Here is a 22179-nt window from a genome sequence, read left to right on the forward strand (position 1 = left end):
AGAAACTGCTCCCTCCACCTTAGGGACCGTTTGCCATAAGTCCCGGAGGGGGTGAGAACGGCACACCGGGTCTATCCCACTCCTTAGTAACAATTTCAGTTAATCTCTTAGGTATAGGAAAAACGTCAGTACTCGCCGGTACCGCAAAGTATTTATCCAACCTACACATTTTCTCTGGTATTGCAACAGCGTTACAATCGTTGAGAGCTGCTAAGACCTCCCCTAGTAATACACGGAGGTTTTCCAATTTAAATTTAAAATTTGAAATATCTGAATCCAATCTGTTTGGATCAGAACCGTCACCTACAGAATGAAGCTCTCCGTCCTCATGCTCTGCAAGCTGTGACGCAGTATCAGACATGGCCCTAGAATTATCAGCGCACTCTGTTCTCACCCCAGAGTGATCACGCTTGCCTCTTAGTTCTGGTAATTTAGCCAAAACTTCAGTCATAACAGTAGCCATATCTTGTAATGTTATCTGTAATGGCTGCCCAGATGTACTAGGCGCCATAATATCACGCACCTCCCGGGCGGGAGATGCAGGTACTGACACGTGAGGCGAGTTAGTCGGCATAACTCTCCCCTCGCTGTTTGGTGAAATTTGTTCAATTTGTACAGATTGGCTTTTATTTAAGGTAGCATCAATACAGTTAGTACATAAATTTCTATTGGGCTCCACCTTGGCATTGGAACAAATGACACAGGTATCTTCCTCTGAATCAGACATGTTTAACACACTAGCAATAAACATGCAACTCGGTTACAATTTTATTTAATAAAAACGTACTGTGCCTCAAGAAGCACTAAACGATTAAATGACAGTTGAAATAATGAACTGAAAAACAGTTATAGCATCACTCTTAACAAACAACACAACTTTTTAGCAAAGGTTTGTTCCCATCAGTAAAATAACACTAATGAAATTTTAAACATAAAAATTACAGAGCAACGTTTTAAATCACAGTCACTATATAAGTCTCACAGCTCTGCTGAGAGAATCTACCTCCCTTCAAAGAAGTTTGAAGACCCCTGAGTTCCGTTAGAGATGAACCGGATCATGCAGAAAAACTGACTGGAAATTTTTGATGCGTAGCAAAGAGCGCCAAAAACGGCCCCTCCCTCTCACACACAGCAGTGAGAGAGAAACGAAACTGTCATAATTAACACAAGCAAACTGCCAAGTGGAAAAATAATGCCCAAATACTTATTCACTCAGTACCTCATTAATGCAAACGATTCTACATTCCAGCAAAAACGTTTAACATGAAAATTACCTAATAAAAGGTTTAATGTACTTTTACAGAGTAATTCCGGTGAAATACCATCCCCAGAATACTAAAGTGTAGAGTATACATACATGTTCATTATAACGGTATGGCAGGATTTTTTCATCAATTCCATTCAGAAAATAAAAACTGCTACATACCTCCATGCAGAATCAACTGCCCGCTGTCCCCTGATCTGAAGTCTTTACCTCCCTCAGATGGCCGAGAAACAGCAATATGATCTTAACTACTCCGGTTAAAATCATAAGAAAAACTCTGGTAGATTCTTCTTCAAACTCTGCCAGAGAGGTAATAACACGCTCCGGTGCTATTGTAAAATAACAAACTTTTGATTGAAGTTCTAAAAACTAAGTATAATCACCATAGTCCTCTCACACCTCCTATCTAGTCTTTGGGTGCAAGAGAATGACTGGAGGTGACGTAGAGGGGAGGAGCTATATAGCAACTCTGCTGGGTGAATCCTCTTGCACTTCCTGTAGGGGAGCAGATAATATCCCAGAAGTAATGATGACCCGTGGACTGATCACACATAACAGAAGAAACATATTTTTTCTTCAGTTATGTGCTATAGACTATTTCAATATTATAATAGTAATTAAATATAAATCTTAATATAAATATTCTACGAAGGGGGTGTTGTGCAAAGAAATCTACTCAAAGTAGACAGAATCACAAAACCACAATTAAAAAAATGGTCCAGAACACAGAAGGGGGTCCACATTCCCTGCCCTGGGTGGATTTTTATTTCCTGCGAACGCTTCTGCAAACCTCACTCTACAACAAGACTACCCTCTTGACAGGCTTACCGCCTAGTATTAATAGAACTGTGGGAATGGGTAATAAAGGGATTATCTATCTTTTTAAACAATAAAAATGTTGGAGTTGACTGTCCCTTTAAAATGACTCGAGTGATTTTAAACAACTTTCCAATTTAATGCTACTATGAATTTTGCTTAGTTCTCTTTGTATTCTTTACTAAACAGTAATCTTATGTGAGCTCAGGAGCGTACAAATGTCTGTAGCCATCTGGCAGCACTGTTTATTGCAGTTACAAATACTGCTTCCATAGACTGCTAAAGACATGTACACGCTGCCAAGCCCCTATCACGCTACATAAGCTTATGCTTCAGCAAAGGATAACAAGTGAACAAAACAAATTTGATAATACAAGTAAAATTGGAACATTGTTTTTTAGCAAGTTCTATCTGAATCATGAATGTTAATTTTTGACTTTACTGTCCCTTTAAATATTCTAAATACTTTTCAGTACAAACATAAAATGTGCAGCACAGTTTACACCAATTAGCAATCTATTACGATATTGGTTGCATACCTGTGCTAGTTAAACTTACCTTGCATTAAAAAAATAAATATCATAGGGCAAATACAGCTGACAGCAAATGAACTCTGCTCGTATTTGTGTTTAATGTACAATGGAACACAAGGGCAGTACCGGTGTGTGCCTGTCTACAGAATCAAGGATATCATTAACTCAAACACCTTGAAAAGATACAAATAAACCTGTATGAAACCAAACATTCAGATTTTTTTTCTGATTATTGGGGGGGGGGGGGTGGGGGTGGCAGTAATCGAAAGTTTAAAGAAGTTTTAAAAAACAGTAGTTCCCAATGAAGGCGGTACTGCCATCTGCGGGGGCAGTGGGATAACTGAGGGGGGCACTAAAAAGGTATAATTTGTGGAAGGGGGCATTGGGATTAGGATAGGGGCGCTAGTAGGAAAGCCATAGGAGAGGATCTAGCGGGTCCCTCCAAGTATAATTATCATTATGTGTTGTGCTTTATCTTAGATTTGAAAAGGAAAAACACTTTCTCACTTCGTATTTGAAGTTTTACTGCTCTTTGCCTTCAACACTTTTTATTCTATGATAGTTCAGGTTTATCATCAGCAATTTACACTTTCACTAAGATAACTTGTAGCCACTGTGGGCTTGCATGCTTTGTTTTGCCACTACTGTATTATTAAAGGGATACTGAACCCAATTTTTTTCTTTCATGGTTCGGATAGTGCATGCAATTTTAAGCAGCTTTCTAATTTACTTCTATTATTAATTTTTCTTCGTTCTCTTGCTACCTTTATTTGAAAAAGCAGGAATAAAAGCTTTGGAGCCGGCCCATTTTAGGTTGAGAACCTGGGTTGCACTTGCTGATTGGATGGCTAAATGCAGGCACCAATCAGCAAGCCCTATCCAGGGTACTGAACAAAAAATAAGCCGGCTCCAAAGCTTTCATTCCTGCCTTTTCAAATAAAGATAGCAAGAAGAAAATGTAATAATAGGAATAAATTAGAAAGTTGCTTAAAATTGTATGCTCTATCTGAATAATGAAAGAAAAAATGTGGGTTTAGTGTCCCTTTAACATTAAAGGACCACTAAATACAGTAGATTTGCATAATCAAGACAACGGAATAGCACTTACTCTGAACTTCAAATGAGTAGTAGATTTTGTTATGTCTATTTTAACTCCTCCTGTATCATGTGACAGCCATCAGCCAATCACAACTGCATATATGTATATTCTGTGAATACTTGCACATGCTCAGTAGTTACTCAAAAAGTGTAAATATATAAAGTTTTCGTGCATTTTGTTAATGGAAGTAAATTGGAAATTTGCATGCTCTATCTGAATCCTGAAAGTTTATTTTTTACTTGAGTGTCCCTTTAACTTCACAGTTTAGAATCACTGTGCAGAAGCAGGAAACAACAACAATGGCTTGTTGTGATTGTATAAATAGCTTTGTACATAGAGATTGGAAAACCTGGAGGAAGAAAAAAAAAATGGAGACATTTGGGGGGGGTGCGACTTGTTTTTCAAAGCCGTTTTTGTGTTTTTTTCCGAAAAAAATTGAAAAATAAAATGTAGTGTGTAATATGATCGTTAACAATGATAAATAATATGTCTATGACATAGTATTCAAACTAAATAACATGAAGACCATAATAAAAGACTTCCGAGACTTTATGCAAAGTCTCAAATCATTGCAAGTTCTCCCAGCTAAAAACAAGCAAATCCTGGAATACAATTCAAGTTCACTGAACAGCAGGGATATCAAGCTCATTGTATCGGGGGGCCATTGGCTAAATGTTCTACTCCCATGGGGGCCACTTGAACAGAGTGAGTACTTTGGAACTGGATATAATAGAAACTGGAAGTGACATTTACCCAAGCAGTAGTGCATGGTAGAAGCTGTAGATTGTAGACACACAGTGTATATTTATCTTGTGAGAGCCAAGTGAAGTGATCATTCTGAAACTGAATAAAAAGTGACATTTATCCAAGCAGTGCATAATGGCAGTCTACACTGGACCATGCATGCTTGTCTTATAGTTATCTTGTGGGTGCCTATATAGAACATCAACTAGTTACACCTCTTAGAACCCTAAAAAATTGATGGGGCCAAATTAATAAAATGTACCTAATAAACAAGGGAAGGCCAGATTAAACAGGGCCGGTACTTTGAGACCACTGCTGTACAGGTATACCTCGCTTTACAACACTTCACTAATACAGGGCTAATATGGAGCTGAAGTTCAACATTTAAGGATTTTTTAACAGTGCTGTAATCTTCGTGAGATAGGGACAAAAGGCAACTAGCACCATTTGGTTATGCGCAGTTTTGTCTCTTTACAGCATCGTAGTGCACTCTGTGTCTCAGTGTCTTAGTCTGGCAAATTTTACTGCAGTAATTGTCACTGTTTTATAGGTACTGTAGAGTTTATTTAATACTGTGCTGTGCTAGTGTTAAAAGGAACATGAAACCCACATTTTTTTCTTTCATGATTTAGATAGAGAATGCAATGTTAAACAACTTTCTAATTTACTTCTATTATCTAATTTGCTCTATTCTCTTGATATCCTTTGCTGAAATGCATATCTAGATAGGCATAGTAGCTGCTGATTGGTGACTGCACATAGATGCCTCGCATTATTGGTTCACCCATGTACATTGCTATTTCTTCAACAAAGTATATATAAAGAATGAAGCAAATGAGATAATATAAGCAAATTGGAATGCTGTTTAAAATTGTATTCTCTATATGAATCACGAAAGAAAAAAATTGGGTGTAATGTCCCTTTAAACTAAAGTTAGCGCTATTGCACACCTAATATATCTTAGTTAAAACATGTTTTCAAGTTGTTAAATGCACTGGCAAGTGAAAAGAAAGCAAAAACTGCATTGTTTCACTATAAGGCGGTTTTTACTTTATAGCAGGGCTCTGGTCCCTAACCCGCTATATAAGCGAAGTATACCTGTACTTCTCAATACAATTCTCAAATAAGAGAAATATTTATTTCTGCCTCAAGGGGGCACTGCAGGGGAAGGGTAGTGTAGTTCAGTGTAGTTTGCTTGTGGGCTCTATCTTATACCTCCCACAGTGGGCGATTGTTGGTGTACAGTAGATGATGGTTTCTGTCCTGACAGAGGAGGTTACATTTGTCTGACAAATGTATCTTTATAACCTTTATCCAAATCAGTTGTTCTTAAACCAGTCCTCATGACCCCAGAACCTGTCCAGGATTTAGGGATTACCCAGTTGTGTTTTTTTGTTTTGTGGAAAACACCTTAGACACACATGGGTAATCCCAAAATCCTGGACTGGTTGTGGGGTCCTGAGGACTGGTTTAAGAACCACTGATCTAAATGATTCCTATGAATGTTCTCCCCCATCACAGCACAATGTTTACCTATAGTCTTGCCAGTAAATTGTTGTTTTTTCCTCCTCTCAGTAAAATTGTGAGACCAACATCTAGAGTTTGGTAACATTTCCACAGTGCAATTTCTGCTGAGAGCAAAGCTGCAATTTGCAAAAACTTAAGAAATATTGTTTGACAAATGCTACAAGGATGACAAAACACATTCTTGCATGGCAGAGGTGTCCTAAAGACATAAATACTTTATGGCATTAAATGATGAGGGTCATAATAAAAGTGCAAGTAGATTTTCCCTCCAAAATTCTCATTCCTGATACACTCTCTTTCTGTATCATCACAAAGTGTTTCTTCTCCAGAAGCATCAGATCAGTTGCAAATTACTGTCCCACAAAAATACACAATACCTTCATTTATTATAGATAAAATGACACCTGAAAACTGATAGAGCAATATATGCTTCTGGATCTGCATGGTCAATAACTGAAAATGCATATTGGCAGGAAGCTTTTAAATTATTAAACACCACCATACCGTTTGCCAAGCAGACATTCCTTGAGCAAGCTTCTTTTAGAGTCAGAATATGAGAGCGTGATGGAATAATCAGTCCAGCACTATGTTTATCTACTCACCGAATAATCTTTACTTTTATTTCAAGCATATAACTTATATACACTCCATTCCATATTCCCAGTGTAACAAAATGACTTTCAATTTGTAAAACTACTACACACTGTATTTTTTTAAATTTTTTAAACAATTTCTAAATTTTTTTCCCATGGCTTCAAATTTCTGGAAATGTTACATTTCTATTTGTACATAGTTATCCAAGGTTTTTAAGTCTTATGTCGTCAGAAATAATCTTGTGGTGCACTACATAACACTCTGGTAAGTAGAATACACTGTCTATAAATGTGATTTCTTAGTGCAGTAATATAATTATGCTCAACTCCAGATCTCTGACTTTGGCGATTTAAAACGCCTACTAAATGACATGAACCCAGAGACTGGGAATCTGGTATCACTTCATCAAGTCCACCCATTGGATTAACAGTTCTTGAACAGTTAAAAGGGACAATCTAGGCCCAAAACTGTATTTCTTATTGTCACATACCAGACAAGCATCTTGCAACGGATTCCACATCTGTAAGCACATGAAACTTTTAAATAATCGTTTGTTAGCAGCTGAAAATGGCTTCCAAGCTCGGCCTACAGATTTCTTCTTGTCTAATTAGCGGGTTTTTTGTATGACGGTTTAGCAGTGCACATTTAACAATTTTTCCGTTAGCTATTTCAAATTGCACAAATCAGTATGTGCGAATAGGAAAACTTACATAGTATACTGTACACCAATTTTCATATTGGTAATAGACACTACTATAACAAATAATAAGCAAAGATGCTGATCTAAAAACCCAGTATAAAACCTTTAAAAACTTACTTAGAAGCTCCCAGTTTAGCACTTTTGATTAGGTTGACTGTGACACCCAGTGGAAGGGGTTGGAAAGGAAACAGCGCAGAACCCCCCCCCCATATGAAAAGACCCTTTACACAAACAGGAGCAAGCTGGAGTAGGTATACATCAGTATACTTCTAAAACGTTTGGGCATGATTAGGTGTCTGAAAATAAGCACAATGTTATTTAAAAATAAGCAAAACTAAACTTTTTTTAAAAAAAAAATTAAAAAAAAAAAATCTATATTGGTTATATAAAATGGATCATCATAAAAAAATGTATGCAAAGAAAAATCTAGCGTATAATGTCCATTTAAGAGTCAGTTGTCATTGGAGAAACTTAACATACCAAAATATACACACACAATAGATGGGTGGAGCTTGGCAGCCATTTTCGGCTCCTGACAAACAAGTATTTAAATGATTAATGTACTTCTTACAAGTTTATAGATGTGGGACTAGTTGTAGGATGATTCTCCGGTATGTAACAATAAGTAATCAAAAGTATGTATTGGGTCTAGACTGTCCGTTTAAGTAATTATTAAATATGGTTTTTAAGACTTTGCACAGTGACTTAAAAAAAAAAAAAAAAAGAAAGAAAGCTGGTGTCAGAAGAGCAACACGATACAGTTTTAATTAAGCCAAAAAAAAAAAAAAAAAAAATGTATTTTAAAATTTGAACATGTTTAATTGTTACTCCTTTAAATGATTCTAGAAAACAAAACATAGAGGGCGCCACATAGTTCAGGTCATGCGAGAAGGTTCAATAAATAGGTATAGCCAAATTGCTACTCACGTGGTATAATGCACATTTGTGCAATATAGGCAAGCCGGAACCAAAAGTCGTCCGGCAGACACTCAGGCAATGCAGGATATCTTTGTCACAGGGAGGTCCAAACGATTGAAGAATATATTCCACTGGATGATACAGGTTAACCTTATCCCACCAGGGGGAATCCAAGGATTAGGGGGTAGACCTCAATAGATATGCCAGGCTACAGATGGTAGAAGTGGCCAATCTCAAAGCCAATAGATACACTGTGGTGGATATAAAGTGAATAGTCCACTAGGAATGATACAGTGTAGCAGCAGGTATAACTAATAAAAAGTATTTATTAAAACAGGTTAAAAAGCAATGCGTTTCTCTGTGTCACAGCGCGGTTTTATCATGATGACTTTTGGTTCCGGCTTGCCTATATTGCATGAATGTGCATTATACCACGTGAGTAGCAATTTGGCTATACCTATTTATTGAACCTTCTCGCATGACCTGCACTATGTGGCGCCCCCTCTAGGTTTTGTTTTCTAGAATCACTTTGTTAGCGTCATGGCGTGACACACCAGAGGAGCAGTCTGGATCTTTGGAATCCTTCTTCATTTCCTATTCTGGACACGTCTTTTTTGGTATAAGTGATCACTGGGACTTTTACCATCACTTATCTCTCGATCAGACTTTATGATATTATTTTCTCACATTTCTATATGGGTTATATATATTTATTTGATCATATTTTGAGAGATTATTTGGTATCTAATTTTTGATCCAAGAAATATTATTGCTATTAGACTATATATCTGCATTTTTTATCATATTTATTTTTTTGTTTATACATCGATATCTATATTTATTATTATTTTTCTAGTTTGATCACTTTATATATATTATTTTGTCTGGCGCCTCTTATTAATACCAGCTAGGCACGTCCTCTGCCGGTTGTGTATTTGTTTTATCCTTTAAATGATATTGTCCTATTACGTTTTATTAGGAGTTGTGCACTGCTAGTTTGAATGTTATTTTTACAGACTAGCATAGAGGGCGCTGAGGGTGAGTTTATGGAACGGAGGGGGCAAAGACTTGAAAAAGTTTGGGAGCCCCCCCCCCCCTTTTTTTTTTTTTTAAAACACATTTACCCAATATAAATATTGTTTTATTATTGATTGTGCAGAAGAAAGCTATAAAAATAAGTGCAACTGAACCATATAGCTTGCATCTAGTACAAGGTGCTTCCTTGTGTCTATTTATTCTTCTAACGCTGGGTAGTACCCTGGTGTAGGAGATTCAGATAAAACGTAGTCCTTTCTCACACAAATTTGACTTTACTGAAGTATGAATCTTACTGTTGCACCTATCCATTTAAATGGACATTCTAGTGTAAAAATATATCAAAGGTTATTTTTTATTTTTTAAACACAGACCAAAAGAACAATGAGCTCAGACGCAGAGTGAACATGAGATTTGAATGGAGTGTAAATTGCCAGCATAGCCTGGCAAGTGCACCTGCCCAAATTAGCGGATCATACTGGTATATTGTTCTTTAATAATGTTGGGTGATATGCCAAGGATAACTGCCAAGTTAGTGCTCTTCTGACTTATTTTCCATTTATACTCTCCCTGCCCAACACATTTTCTTCCAGCTCAAATTTGCCCCTTGTATCTTAGTCTCTCAATTTGAGATTACTGAGGCCATTTTTTGAAAGAGGAGCAGTACATAAGCTGCAGAGAATGGAGAGTTGGGGTAGATGGCATCTGCCCTTGGATGAGCCCAGGGCAAGGATGGTAAACCTTTTAAAGATGTCCAAATTGGTATTTATCTGCTAATGTGTGTGCAGGCTGTATGTCGCAAGCGGAAGACATGACAGCCAAGGGACTACACTGAATTTTGGGTGCCAACAAGTTTGTGTTTGTTTTTTTTTTTAGATTGCCACCAAGGGAATGCGTGCCAGAGCTCCCCCGCCCCTGGCAACAAAGTACAAATATATCTGTGCTTAAAGGGACTATGTACCCTATTTTTCCTCCCCTCCAATTTGTCCCCAATCATCCATATTAACTGCTGGAGTGTATTATATTGCTTACAAACCACCAATTTACCTTTATGTTGACATTGGAAATAGCTGGTTTTGCCTGTGATATCCATACCTATACTGAAAGTTTATATACTTAAAGGGACATTAAACACTAGATTTTTCTTTACTTAAATGTTTTGAAGATGATTTATATAGCCCATACAGTTTTTGTGTTTTTTAACCTTTTACCGCCGTTATATTCCTTCACAACGGCGCTGGGCTTTAAAGCCGTTATAACGGAATACAACGTCATAACCAACGGCTGTCCTGAAGCCTACTGCACTTGCAGGATTTGATCGCGGTCTGGGAGTTCCTAGTGTCATAGGGACGCCCCCCAGACCCAATCCCATCATTGAAAAATGATTTCAATTTGTCTACATCGGAACACTGTTCCGATGTAGACTTTATAACCCGGTCACAAAAGGGTTAAATGGATAGTTTTGCTTATTTTTAAATAACATTGCTCTGATTTTCAAACTCCTAAACAAGCCCCAAAGTTTTAGGAGAATACCGACATAACTCCAGCTTGCTTCTGTTTAAGTAAAGGGTCTTTTCATGTGCAAAGGAAGAGGGAGGAAGGAGTGTCTGCAATTCCCCACTTGCAGTGGATGTTCTAGTAACCTTTTAAACAGAGCTAAACTGAGAGCTTCTAAGTAAGTTTTTAAACAGTTTTACACTGGATTTTTATATCAGTATCTGTGCATATTATTCTTTATAATAGTGTCTATTACATGCAGCTATATGAAAATTGGTGTATACTGTCCCTTTAAGTAAGGAAGTGTTGCAAACCACTGGCCTCACAAAAATACACAATACCTTAATTTATAGATAAAATAACACCTGATCAAGATCAAGCTCTTAATAAAATATTTCACTTTACTTTCTTCAGCAGTTGTAGGCTTGTTTCAATCCGTGCTTATATCAAGCATAATATTTTTTATATACACTGCATTTTATGTTCCCAGTGTAACAAAATTACTTTCTATTTGTAAAACGATTCCACACTAAAAAATGTTTACATTTTTCTGAAAATTTCCATTTTTCCCCCGGAAATTTTTTTTGCATGGTTTCAAAATTTCCGGAAATTTTACATCTCTACTCTTAAATAACTTCACGTGCATGAGCACAATTTTATTTATATGAAACACATGAACTAACGCCCTCTAGCTGTGAAAAACTGTCAAATGCATTCAGATGAGAGGTGGCCTTCAAGGGCTTAGAAATCATATGAGCCTACCTAGGTTTAGCTTGCAACTAAGAATAACAAGAGAACAAAGCAAATTTGATAAGAGTAAATTAGAAAGTGGTTTCAAAATGACATGTCCTATCTGGATCATGAAAGTTTAATTTGGACTTCACTATCCCTTTAATGGGCTGTGGTTTAAAAAAAAAAACAAAAAAAAAAAAACTAGCTATTTCATATACATAAATAAAACCAAATAAGCAATTTCTGATACATTGTATACTGTTATAACAAGTAATTGGAAACACATTAAAGGAACACTCAGGTCAAAATTAAACTTTAAAAGGGACATGAAACACAATTTTTTTTCTTTTATGATTCAGATAGAGAATACAAATTTAAATAACTTTCTAATTTACTTCTATTATCTAATTTGTTTCATTCTCTTGGTATTATGTGTTGAAGGAGCAGCAATGCACTACTGGTTTCTAACTGGACACATGGGTGAGCCAATGACAATCAATATATATATATATATATATATATATATATATATATATATATATACACACATATATATATACACAGTCACCAATCAGCAGCTAGAACCTAGGTTCCTTGCTGCTCCTAAACTTTTCAGCAAAGGATAAAAAGAGAAGGAAGCAAATGAAATAAAAGTAAAATTGGAAAGTTGTTTAAAATTAAATTCTCTATCTGAATCATGAAAGAAATTTTTTGGGTTTCATGTCCCTTTAATGATTCAGATAGAACAATTTAAGCAACTTTCCAATTTAATTCCATTAAGAAAATGTGCAAAGTCTTTTTATCTTTACACTTTGAGGTGGATAACATTGTGCTATCTCCTGTGGAGTTGTGCAGGACACAGCATTGATTGGCTAAAATGCAAGTCAATTGATAATAAATAGATAAATAAATGGCCATGTGATAATGGGGGTGTTGAAAGAGGCTTAGAAAGAAGGTAATCAGTTGGTTATGCAAAACTGGGGAATGGGTAAAAAAGGGATTATCTATCTTTTTAAACAATACCATTTTTGTAGTTGACTGTCCCATTAAGTATAGGCTATTGACAAGATATGTAAACACAACCAGGAGAAGAAATTACATTCCAGTGGGGCGTAGAATCGATAAGTAATAAAATGTAAAATTTTCCATCGTTTTCTTTAAAGTGAAAGTCAATCTTAGCATTGTACAAACACTAGGATTGACTATTGAAACAAATAAAAGACTTTCATTCATGAAGTATAAGACACTTCATGTAGAAAGCTCCTTTATTTGATTCAATCGATCGCCGCTCTTAGCTCCTACAGCAGAGCACGGCTAAAAAATGTTTTGGCTAAGAGGTGACATTTTCACCTCTTAGTCAATAGTAGTGCGGTAAATCCGGCTCCCATGGGCGCCAAGCTGGATTTACAGCACGGCTATTGGCTAAGAGGTGAAAACGTCACCTCTTAGCCAAATTTTTTTTAGCCGTGGGCTGTTATAGCAGCTAAAAACGGCGATCGATTGAATCAACTAAAGGAGCTTTCTACATGAAAGGTCTTATACTTCATGAATGAAAGTGCCCTTTATTTGTTTCAATAGTAAATCCTAGCGTTTGTAAAATGCTCGGATTTACTTTCACTTTAAAAGGGACAGTGAACCCAATTTTTTTCTTTCATGATTCAGATAGACTATGCAATTTTAAACAACTTTCTAATTTGCTCCTATTATCAATTTTTTTGTTCTCTTGCTATCTTTATTTGAAAAAGAAGTAATCTAAGCAAAGGAGCCAGCACATTTTTGGTTCAGAACCATGGACAACACTTGCTTATTAGTGTTGTCCAATCAGCAAGGACAACCCAGTTTGTTCACCAAAAATGGGCCGGCATCTAAACTTACATTCTTGCTTTTCAAATAAACAAACCAAGAGAATGAAGAAAATTTGATAATAGGAGTAAATTAGAAAGTTGCATGCTCTATCTGAATCACGAAAGAAATCATTTGGGTTCAGTGTCCCTTTAAGTATTGGGTTTTACTTTACAGACAGATATAAGCGAAGGAAACAAAGTAATAAAATAACGAGATCTGATTTTACCTGTAAGCACAACCCACTTTAATAGGTTGTGGTTTTAAAGCAAAAAAACAGCTAATTAATATACACAAATAAACCTGAAAATGCAATTTCTCATACATTTTATACTCTGCAGCTGGTATAAAAAGTAATTGTTAACACATTAAAGTAAAATAATTTCAGTGTACCATAAAATGAGATTCTCCTTAATGTGTTTCCAATGACTTGTTATACCAGCTGCAGAGTTTAAAATGTATGGGAAATTGTTCCTTTATGTATACTTTTATATAATAAATAGCTGTTTCTGCTAACTAAAACCACAACCCGGTACAAAGGGCTGATCTTGTAGGGAGAGAATACCTCTTTATCTTATCTAATTATTTGCACAAAGACTTCCTTATCTTCTTTATTGCGGTTTACTCAAAGGTCAATACTTAAGAACAATGGAAAATTAACATTTTAGTACAACTGTCTCAGCTCCCTACTGGGAGAATTATTTTATCTCTAAACCTTCTTGTTTGCATGTTTTGTTTTTTTTCCAGTATAGGTGGAGATATAATATACAAAATCAACTATTTCAAATGAGAACATAAAGGTGAAGGAGCTATTTGTAAACAATTTAAGATACTCCAGTACGTAAAATGAATAACTGGGAAAACATTAAAAAGGGGAGAAAATATTAGAGTACACTGTCCCTTTAATTACTAATATGCTTGCAATGCAAATCGTCAGCCATATTTTTCATGAGTCTGCACAAATGTTTATGTGCTCCATGTATATTGCAAGAATGCATGTCACATCCTATTATTAGCCTCCTTTAATAATACATGGAAAGCCTACATTATCCATCATGCATTAAAAGATTAAAACAGCTTGCTTGCATATTAAAGTTCTATCATTAAAATATAGTCATTTAGCAGAGACATGACTTAACATTAGAACCTTCTGATGTAGATGTTACAGACTAAACACCACGTTGCATGTTTGGAAAGCAAGTTCTATCAGGTCACCCTCTTGGAGAAGTCGTTTCAAATAATTCAATAAGTTGTTTTTCACGTTGGAATCATAAACAAAAGTATATTTTTACTCAATACTGCATTAGTGAATTATCTGTGTGTAATATACAAGCGGGTGAATCTGAAAAACATCTCAAGTGGAATTTCTGGATTGTCAAGTTACAGGGTCAAAATGTAAAATATAGTATAGATCCGGGAGAAAACTACCACAAACTGGACTTAAAGTGACAGTGTACTAGTTAAATAAAGCATTACATGTTAAAATCTTTGCAATATACATTAATTACATATATTTTACAGCTAACTTTTCTAAACTGAGAAAGACCTTGGTGTGTTTTTGGCGCTTGTATATGTATATAAAACTCACTGCATAGCTAGGCGATTTCCCCCACTCACTAATTAGCTAAATACAGCCAGGGACTCACTAGTCATATGTAATGGTAACAGCTGAGCTGAGATATTAAAGATATATTTGATAATATCCAAACAGCAACAGAGTAAAAGTTAGCTAAAATCAGACAGCTTTGCACCTGGTTACCACGGCTGTAATTTAGCTGCTATACACCAGAGCTGAAAAATGTAATTTTAGCTGCTTTTACACAGTGCTGCTGTTATATTAGCAAATATAACTTCAATTATCTCATCTCAGTTGTTCCAATTACATAGTTCAGAGCAAACATCAGACATCCAGTAAGAAAAACAGTTAGGAGCGAGGAGCTACCTGGCGCCTGGATTTATCAAGCACTAATAGATATATATATGTACACCCACCGCAGTTTGAGAATGCATTACATTCCCATGCTTTGTATGTGTCGTGTAAATTGTTTATGTTTCAGTTTGGTTAAAAGCTAGCATGTGCGGCTGAAGGTTAGGGACTCTAGAAAGAAGAGACCTTAAAGGGACAGTTTACTCAAAAATTTTCTCCCCTTTAATTTGTTCCCAATGATCCACTTTACCTGCTGGAGTGTATTAAATTGTTTACAAGTAGCTCCTTTACCCTTATATTGGCAATTGAAATTGTTAATTTAGCATGTGGTATCCCCACCTATTCTGAAAGTTTGTGGCCGCGCGTACCAGCTATAGATAAGCTTTGTAAACAAGAAATTACACTCCCAGTGTGATAAAGCAGAGATAAGGTAATAAAATGTTGATTTTCCATTGTTCTCTCAAAGTATTGGTGATTGTTTTAAGGACAGATATAAGATAAAGAAGCAGGTATATGTGCACAATGTGATACAGTAATGAGATCTGATTATACCTACAAGATCAACCCATTTTATTAGGCTGTGACTTCAAAACACAAAATCAGAGCTTTAATATAGAGAAATAAAGCTTAAAAAGCTAATTTTCATACATTTTTTACTCTGCAGTTGGTAAAAAAAGCAATTGTAAACACATTAAGGGAAAACTATTTTACAGTATACTGTCCCTTTAACGCATTCCTAGGCCTATCATTCATATTATATATAATGTGTATGTATGTGTACGTGCGCGTGTGTGTATATGTGTGCGTGTGTAAAAAAAACAACAACTATTTAACGTCTTATTAATCCTCACTAGCTTATAAGGACATCTGATTTTGCTTTCCTAGGGGAGAGCAACAAACCTCTCTGTAAGGGTAACAATAAAAAGCATTGGTTAATTCACAACAGGAACACAAATTTTTTGAAATGTCCATTTTTATTTGTTTCACCTAAGAGAGAGGACTACAGGTTTAACAAGATCAGTGATGTTATAGAAAAATAAATAGTAATTAATATCAAGAAGAATCTCTAAACCGTCACATTTCACACCAACACCTGTTGCTTCTCTCTATACCAACACCGATGTTACCAACAACACAAGTTGACCTTTTTGTTTTTGAAGCTTCTACCCTAAGGCCAAAAGCACTATTTTGTAATTGTTCCTAAGGTTAAAAAGGTGCTTCAATTAAAAGAGTATCAGATCTACAGGTGCAGCTAGGATTTAAAAAGGGACAGTCAAGTCAAAATTAAAAAAAATTCATGATTCAGATAGGGGGTGTAATTTTAAACAACTTTCCAATTTACTTTTATCATCAAATTTGCTTTTGTTCTCTTGGTATGCTTGGTTGAAAGCTAAACCTAGGTAGGCTCATATGCTAATTTCTAAGCCCTTGAAGGCCGCCTCTTTTCTCAGTGCATTTTGACATATTTTTTTACAGTTAGACAGAGCTAGTTCATTTGTGCCATATAGCCAACATTGTGCTCACTTCCGTGGAATTACCTAGGGATCATCACTGATTGGCTAAAATATGAGTGACAAAAGAACTGAGATAAGGGGGGGGGGAGTCTGCAGAGGCTTAGATACAAGGTAATTACAGGAGGTAAAATTAATATATTAATATAGCTGTATTGGTTATGCAAAACTGGGGAATGGGTAATAAAGGGATTATCTATCGTTTTAAGCTTATATTTGGTTTTAATTGCACTCGCAATAAACTATAAAATAGCACAATAATGTTTTTACAAAGCTACATGTTTTGCAGATTTTGTATTCATCATAATGCAGCAATTTAAAAGCTGAATGTTACATTTCCTTTCATAAATCATTATCTATTTTATAGTGACTGCAAGGTAAATAAGGTGGATACATACACACAATATAATAAATATATATATATATATATATATAAATAAAATTTAAATTAAAAATTTTTTTTGGGGGGGGGACAAAGCATTGTAATACATTTTAAAATACTCTCTTTTAAATGAGAGAGATTTCAATGATGGGATCGCGTCGGGGGGGGGGGGGGGAGTCCCTAAGATGCTAGGCACGCCCTCCAGACTGCGATCCCATCAGGGAAGCGCCAGTGGCTTCAGGAAAGCCAAGCGGTTAGGACGTTGTATTCCGTCCTTCGGCGCTAAAGCCCAGCAAAATTTCAGACGGAATACAACGCCCTAACGGCGTTAAAAATATATTTGTTTGGGAAAGAAAATAAACAAACAGATGTTTGTGTTTCGCCCAGTTATTTCCAGAAGCAGTCAGTTACTTCAGAACTGTAAGGGATAGAAAGGTCAAAACTAAAACGTGCATGGGAGCATCTCAGTATGAAATACTGTAGAAGCAGTTTTGCAATATACCAGTACTTCTTTAAGCAAAAATACTTCTAGTAAAAGTTATTACTGTTTTTCCTGCGGCATATGCACATATCCTGTGAGAGCCCGTGCACCAGTATTCAAATACCATACCTGCTCTGAGAGCTGGCGGAGGTGTGTATTGCTTCTGTAGATATAATTTGTGTCATACAAGCCACTGCTAACTGCCTGAGAAGGTGGGGTGTTTGAAAACTGGGGCAGAGGCCCTAAACAGGATATGTGCGTATGCCGCAGAAAGAAGAATTTTTGCTAATGGAAGTATATTGCAAAAACGCTTCTATTTTATATTTTAATACACCTTTGCACATTTTAATTTTGACCTTTCTTCAAACAAGGAAGTAAGATAAAAGGTACAAATACAAAGTCCCATGCATTGTTCTTGTTCTCCCAGTTAGCCTATGGAAAATGACAACTAATCTATGTCACAGATAATTGTCTGCAAATCCAAGACACTAAAAAAAGCTGTGTGACAACATTCCTACATGAATAGGTCATATATCCTTTTCTTCTGTAGTTTGCATTCTTCTAAGGAATTACAAATCATTTAGAAGTTATTCATGAATAGATTTGCCCTTCTTAAGGAATTTGTCATTTTTGGAATGTGCTACTAGTGCTAAAAAAATGTATTTGAAATTGCTGAAAAATGTTAATATGATTTTGTTGTTAATCAGGACAATTGCGGATTAACCTCCTTGTCTGCCAAGAGACCTATAGTACATACCACTCATTTTTCGTTCTCAGCAATGTACTTGATAAGCCTATTAATTTTTTGTATTATTATTTTGATTCCCATTCACTCACTGATTAACACCCACTGTATCTGTAGACAGACAACGTACACATGTACTTAACCCCCCAATACATGTGCAGTGACTGAGGGCTAAACCTGTTGCACATTGCCCTATACACCAAAATTACTACTGGGACAGTTTTTGTTGTTGTTTTTTAATAAAAGGGAAGCCAATTTTTACAAAGATATTCAGCAGTAATTGTGTAATAGACCCCCTAAGATCTCATTGACTTGTTATTTCAGCTGCAGAGTATAAAATGTATGGGAAATGCAAGTATATATTTTTTTATATGAAATTGCTGTTTATGTTGACGGAAATCACAATCCAAAGAAATAGGCTGAGCAAACCACAGCGTATCTCTATATTTACACAACATCTTATCTTATTTCTCCATACACAGTGGAGACCAATACTTGGAAAGTGTATATTTTAGAACTACACTTTCCATTGTTATCTCTAAGTATTGTCATGATTTTCCTCTAAACTTTCTTGTTTACATACCTTTTCTATAACTTGTACTTAAGTATGGAAACTTTTAATATAAGTGGGGATATAACAGGCCAAGAGCAGCGATTTCAAATTGTAAATCAATGTATAGTAGTAATCGAATAAACTCCAGTAGGTAAAATGGATCGTTGGGAACATATTAAAAAGGAGAGGGGAAAAAAAAAAAAAATCACATTACACTGCCCTTTAAGAGTATGAGCAGCTAGCGATGTCTTCTTGTTCCAAACCATCACTCCCTCTGTAGACATCAGCTTTCACCATCCATTAAAGGGACATCATACCACTAGATTTTTCTTTTTTGCATAAATGTTTTTGTAGATCCATTTATATAGCCATTTGGGGTGTTTTTTGTAAAAAATGATAGGTTTTGCTTATTTTTAAATAACATTGTGCTGATTGTCAGGCTCCTAACCAAGCCCCCAAAGTTTTAGATGTATACTGATGTATACACAGACTTCAGAATGCTTCCGTTTGTATAATGGACTTTTCATATGATGGGGAGGTTTCTGCTATCAGCCCCCTTTCAGTGAGTGTCCCAGGCTTATCTCATTAACAGTGTTAATTGTGAGCTTCTAAGTAAGTTTTTAAAAAGGTTTAAACACTGAATTTTTATATCAGTATCTGTGCATATTATTCTTTGGGGTTGATTTATCAAAGGCTTCGGAAGCCTTTTGACCCCCTACGACTGCAGGTTCTCACAAGAGAACCTGCAGCCCGTATTTAACAAGCAGCAGTCATCACCAGAGTGCTGCTTTTTAACCTATTGCACCTCTAAGGTTGGCGAATCTCAATCTCCTCGGTCTCGTCCGACCGGGGAGATTGACAGCTCCTGCCCGCGCGTGATTGGCTGCGCGTGGGCAGGATTGCACGCAAGCGCAAAATAGCGCTCATGTGCAATGCTGCATTCAGCCAGCGGAATTAAGCCCACCATAGGCAAGCTGCGGTGGACAGGGGTGCGTATATATGCCCATCAGCCGCAGCTTGATAAAATCGATCCCTTTATAGTAGTGGGTATTACATGCAGTTAAATGAAAGTTGGTGTATACTGCCCATATCAACACACAATGTTTGTGCCCTGGTAGGTCCTGTAAATATAGCTTGATGTACTGTTACAATACATAGGTCTAATTTTTACTAAAACAAGTCATCTTAAAATTATTTTCTGTCATCTGAGTCACTGATAAGGATAAACAAATCAGTAACAAAGGGCCACATTAGATATAGGACGTCTAGGTCTCTCTGCGCTTTTAAATACTGACCCAGAAGAGTTTAAATCCAATTGTGGGAAAGGATGTAATAAGCAGTAACAAGACAATGGAAAAAAATTAAGTGAGTGAGCGCATGTTTGTGAGATAGATAAAATATTTGTTTTCTATTAGTAAAAATTGTACTTCTTTGTACTCATGAGCAAAGGATGTGAGTATTCCCCTTGCAATGCCTACTGACAACCAATAGAATAAAAAATATGTTTGCAGACTTGCTGCGTATGTCATACACTGCAAGAGTTTATTACAACATTCTAAGAGTTGTGGTAGAGCCCATGTTTTAGTATACAGGAAGAAAACAAAACCCTTTACCTGGGTAACAAAGCAAACTGCATGCCATAGCTGCAGTCATAAATACTGTTAATATGCATAATCCAATTTAAGATTAAACTTGGCATAGTCTATGCCACTCTAAAATATGTTACATCTTTATTCTAGGTAGTATGATGCTGGCAAACACACATCAAAAAATGCTAAAATGAGCAGTTAAGTTGTGTTAATAAGTGAAAATAATATGTCCTTATATACAAAGTGAAGTTATTGTTAGTAAATAAAAAAATATCTGTTCCATCACTACCTGTAAGAGAGCAGTTCCTGTATAGGATTCCTAATTATAATAAAAGACAAAGCCGCAGGAAGCAGTACAAGGGGTTACAGTAGGACTGTTAATCTCTTTTAAGTGCTAATAGACAGGAGGCTGATAACCTTTTAAATGCCAGAGGGATAGTAACACAAACTATATAACGTGAATAGGGTAGTGGATTAAAGGGGTATTGTTCCTTAAGAACGCTAGTAGGTTACATGGTTAAAGGTGTTTGTTGGGAAAGTTGTACCATGAACTAAAAAATAGGGTTCAGTCGTGTATTTTATTCTTAATCAGCCATTCAGTTTTAAAAAGCCAATAAATAATGTATATTGTGATCATCAATTCTTTACTTAAAACGTGCTATACTCTACTGTTAACCATGTGAGTGCTGGAACACAAAGGAGATGGGCTAATTACAAACTACTGACATTTTGAGACCCCAAAGAGCAAATCACAGGCTTTTCCGAGTGGTAAACGTGGGATTCAGTAATTATGGTATTCGCTGAATTTGTCGCTATAACTTTTCTGTCTCCTGGCTACTAAAACAATTTAACCATTTTGTAACAAATAAACTGCTCAGTCTGTTACACACAGTGCAGCTAGCGTAACATTTATTTACCTGCTCTCTTGCGGGGTGTCCAGCGGTCCTGGATTGCGATCTCTGGTTGTCCCTTGAGGTCGCCCAAAACGCCTCCCATGGCCCCCGAATCCCAGTACTGTCAGCAAATCGCCATACAAAGCAAACCGAGTGATATGCAACTCCGAAACACTCAGATCTGTAATCACCGACGCTAGGATATCGGCCAACTTTGTCCTGCTTCATGGCAATTTCCAGGATATCTGTGTAATCAGTTTCCTCCTTTCCCTCCGCAAGAATGCAGGGAAGTGGTGATGCACCTCAGGGGAGATCCCAGACGCTCTCTCCCCTCTGCATAGAGGGCACAAAAAGTCTCTGATCTCAGCGCACGTCCTGTGCCTGCAAAGTGCTCACAACCTTCCTGACTGGTAGAGAGGAGGAGGGATCCTCATTGAGATTAAACTGATCTCTTCCTGTATTCCTGCTTCTCTAGTTTCACCAGCACCGCCTCTTTTGATGTTTTCTGAATCACTTATATCAAGGGTTTTCTAGAAAATAAAAGGGCACAGACACTTCCTTCTCAGAGACTCACTGTTTCTCCTCCCTCTTCAGGTGAGCATGTGACATAAAGGGTCATAAGCTTCTCTGGTGATCTCCTCACGTACTTCTGGGCTATTTTCCAGTACTTAATTAATATGCATTAACCTCATGGCTGCCAGACAGGAATTATGTCACAGATCTTATCTAGCAGCCAGGTCATTGCTTCTATCACCTCTATTATGGAATAGGTTTAAGGGTCATTCCTGGGATTCAGT

At 36.4% G+C, this 22179-nt stretch overlaps 1 protein-coding gene across 1 annotated transcript in view; it reads right to left on the minus strand.

Moving 5' to 3' along the window:
- The window catches only part of UBTD1 (ubiquitin domain containing 1), a 147043-nt gene extending 125100 nt beyond the window's left edge, over positions 1 to 21943 (minus strand). Inside the window, exon 1 of the mRNA XM_053692572.1 lies at positions 21407 to 21943. Within this exon, the coding sequence (XP_053548547.1) occupies positions 21407 to 21485 (79 nt within the window). The 5' untranslated portion in view covers positions 21486 to 21943. The remainder of the gene's footprint in view (positions 1 to 21406) is intronic.
- Between the last annotated feature and the right edge of the window lie 236 nt (positions 21944 to 22179).

The sequence above is a fragment of the Bombina bombina genome, chromosome 9 (assembly GCF_027579735.1).
Source record: "Bombina bombina isolate aBomBom1 chromosome 9, aBomBom1.pri, whole genome shotgun sequence".
In the NCBI taxonomy this organism is placed as follows: domain Eukaryota; kingdom Metazoa; phylum Chordata; class Amphibia; order Anura; family Bombinatoridae; genus Bombina; species Bombina bombina.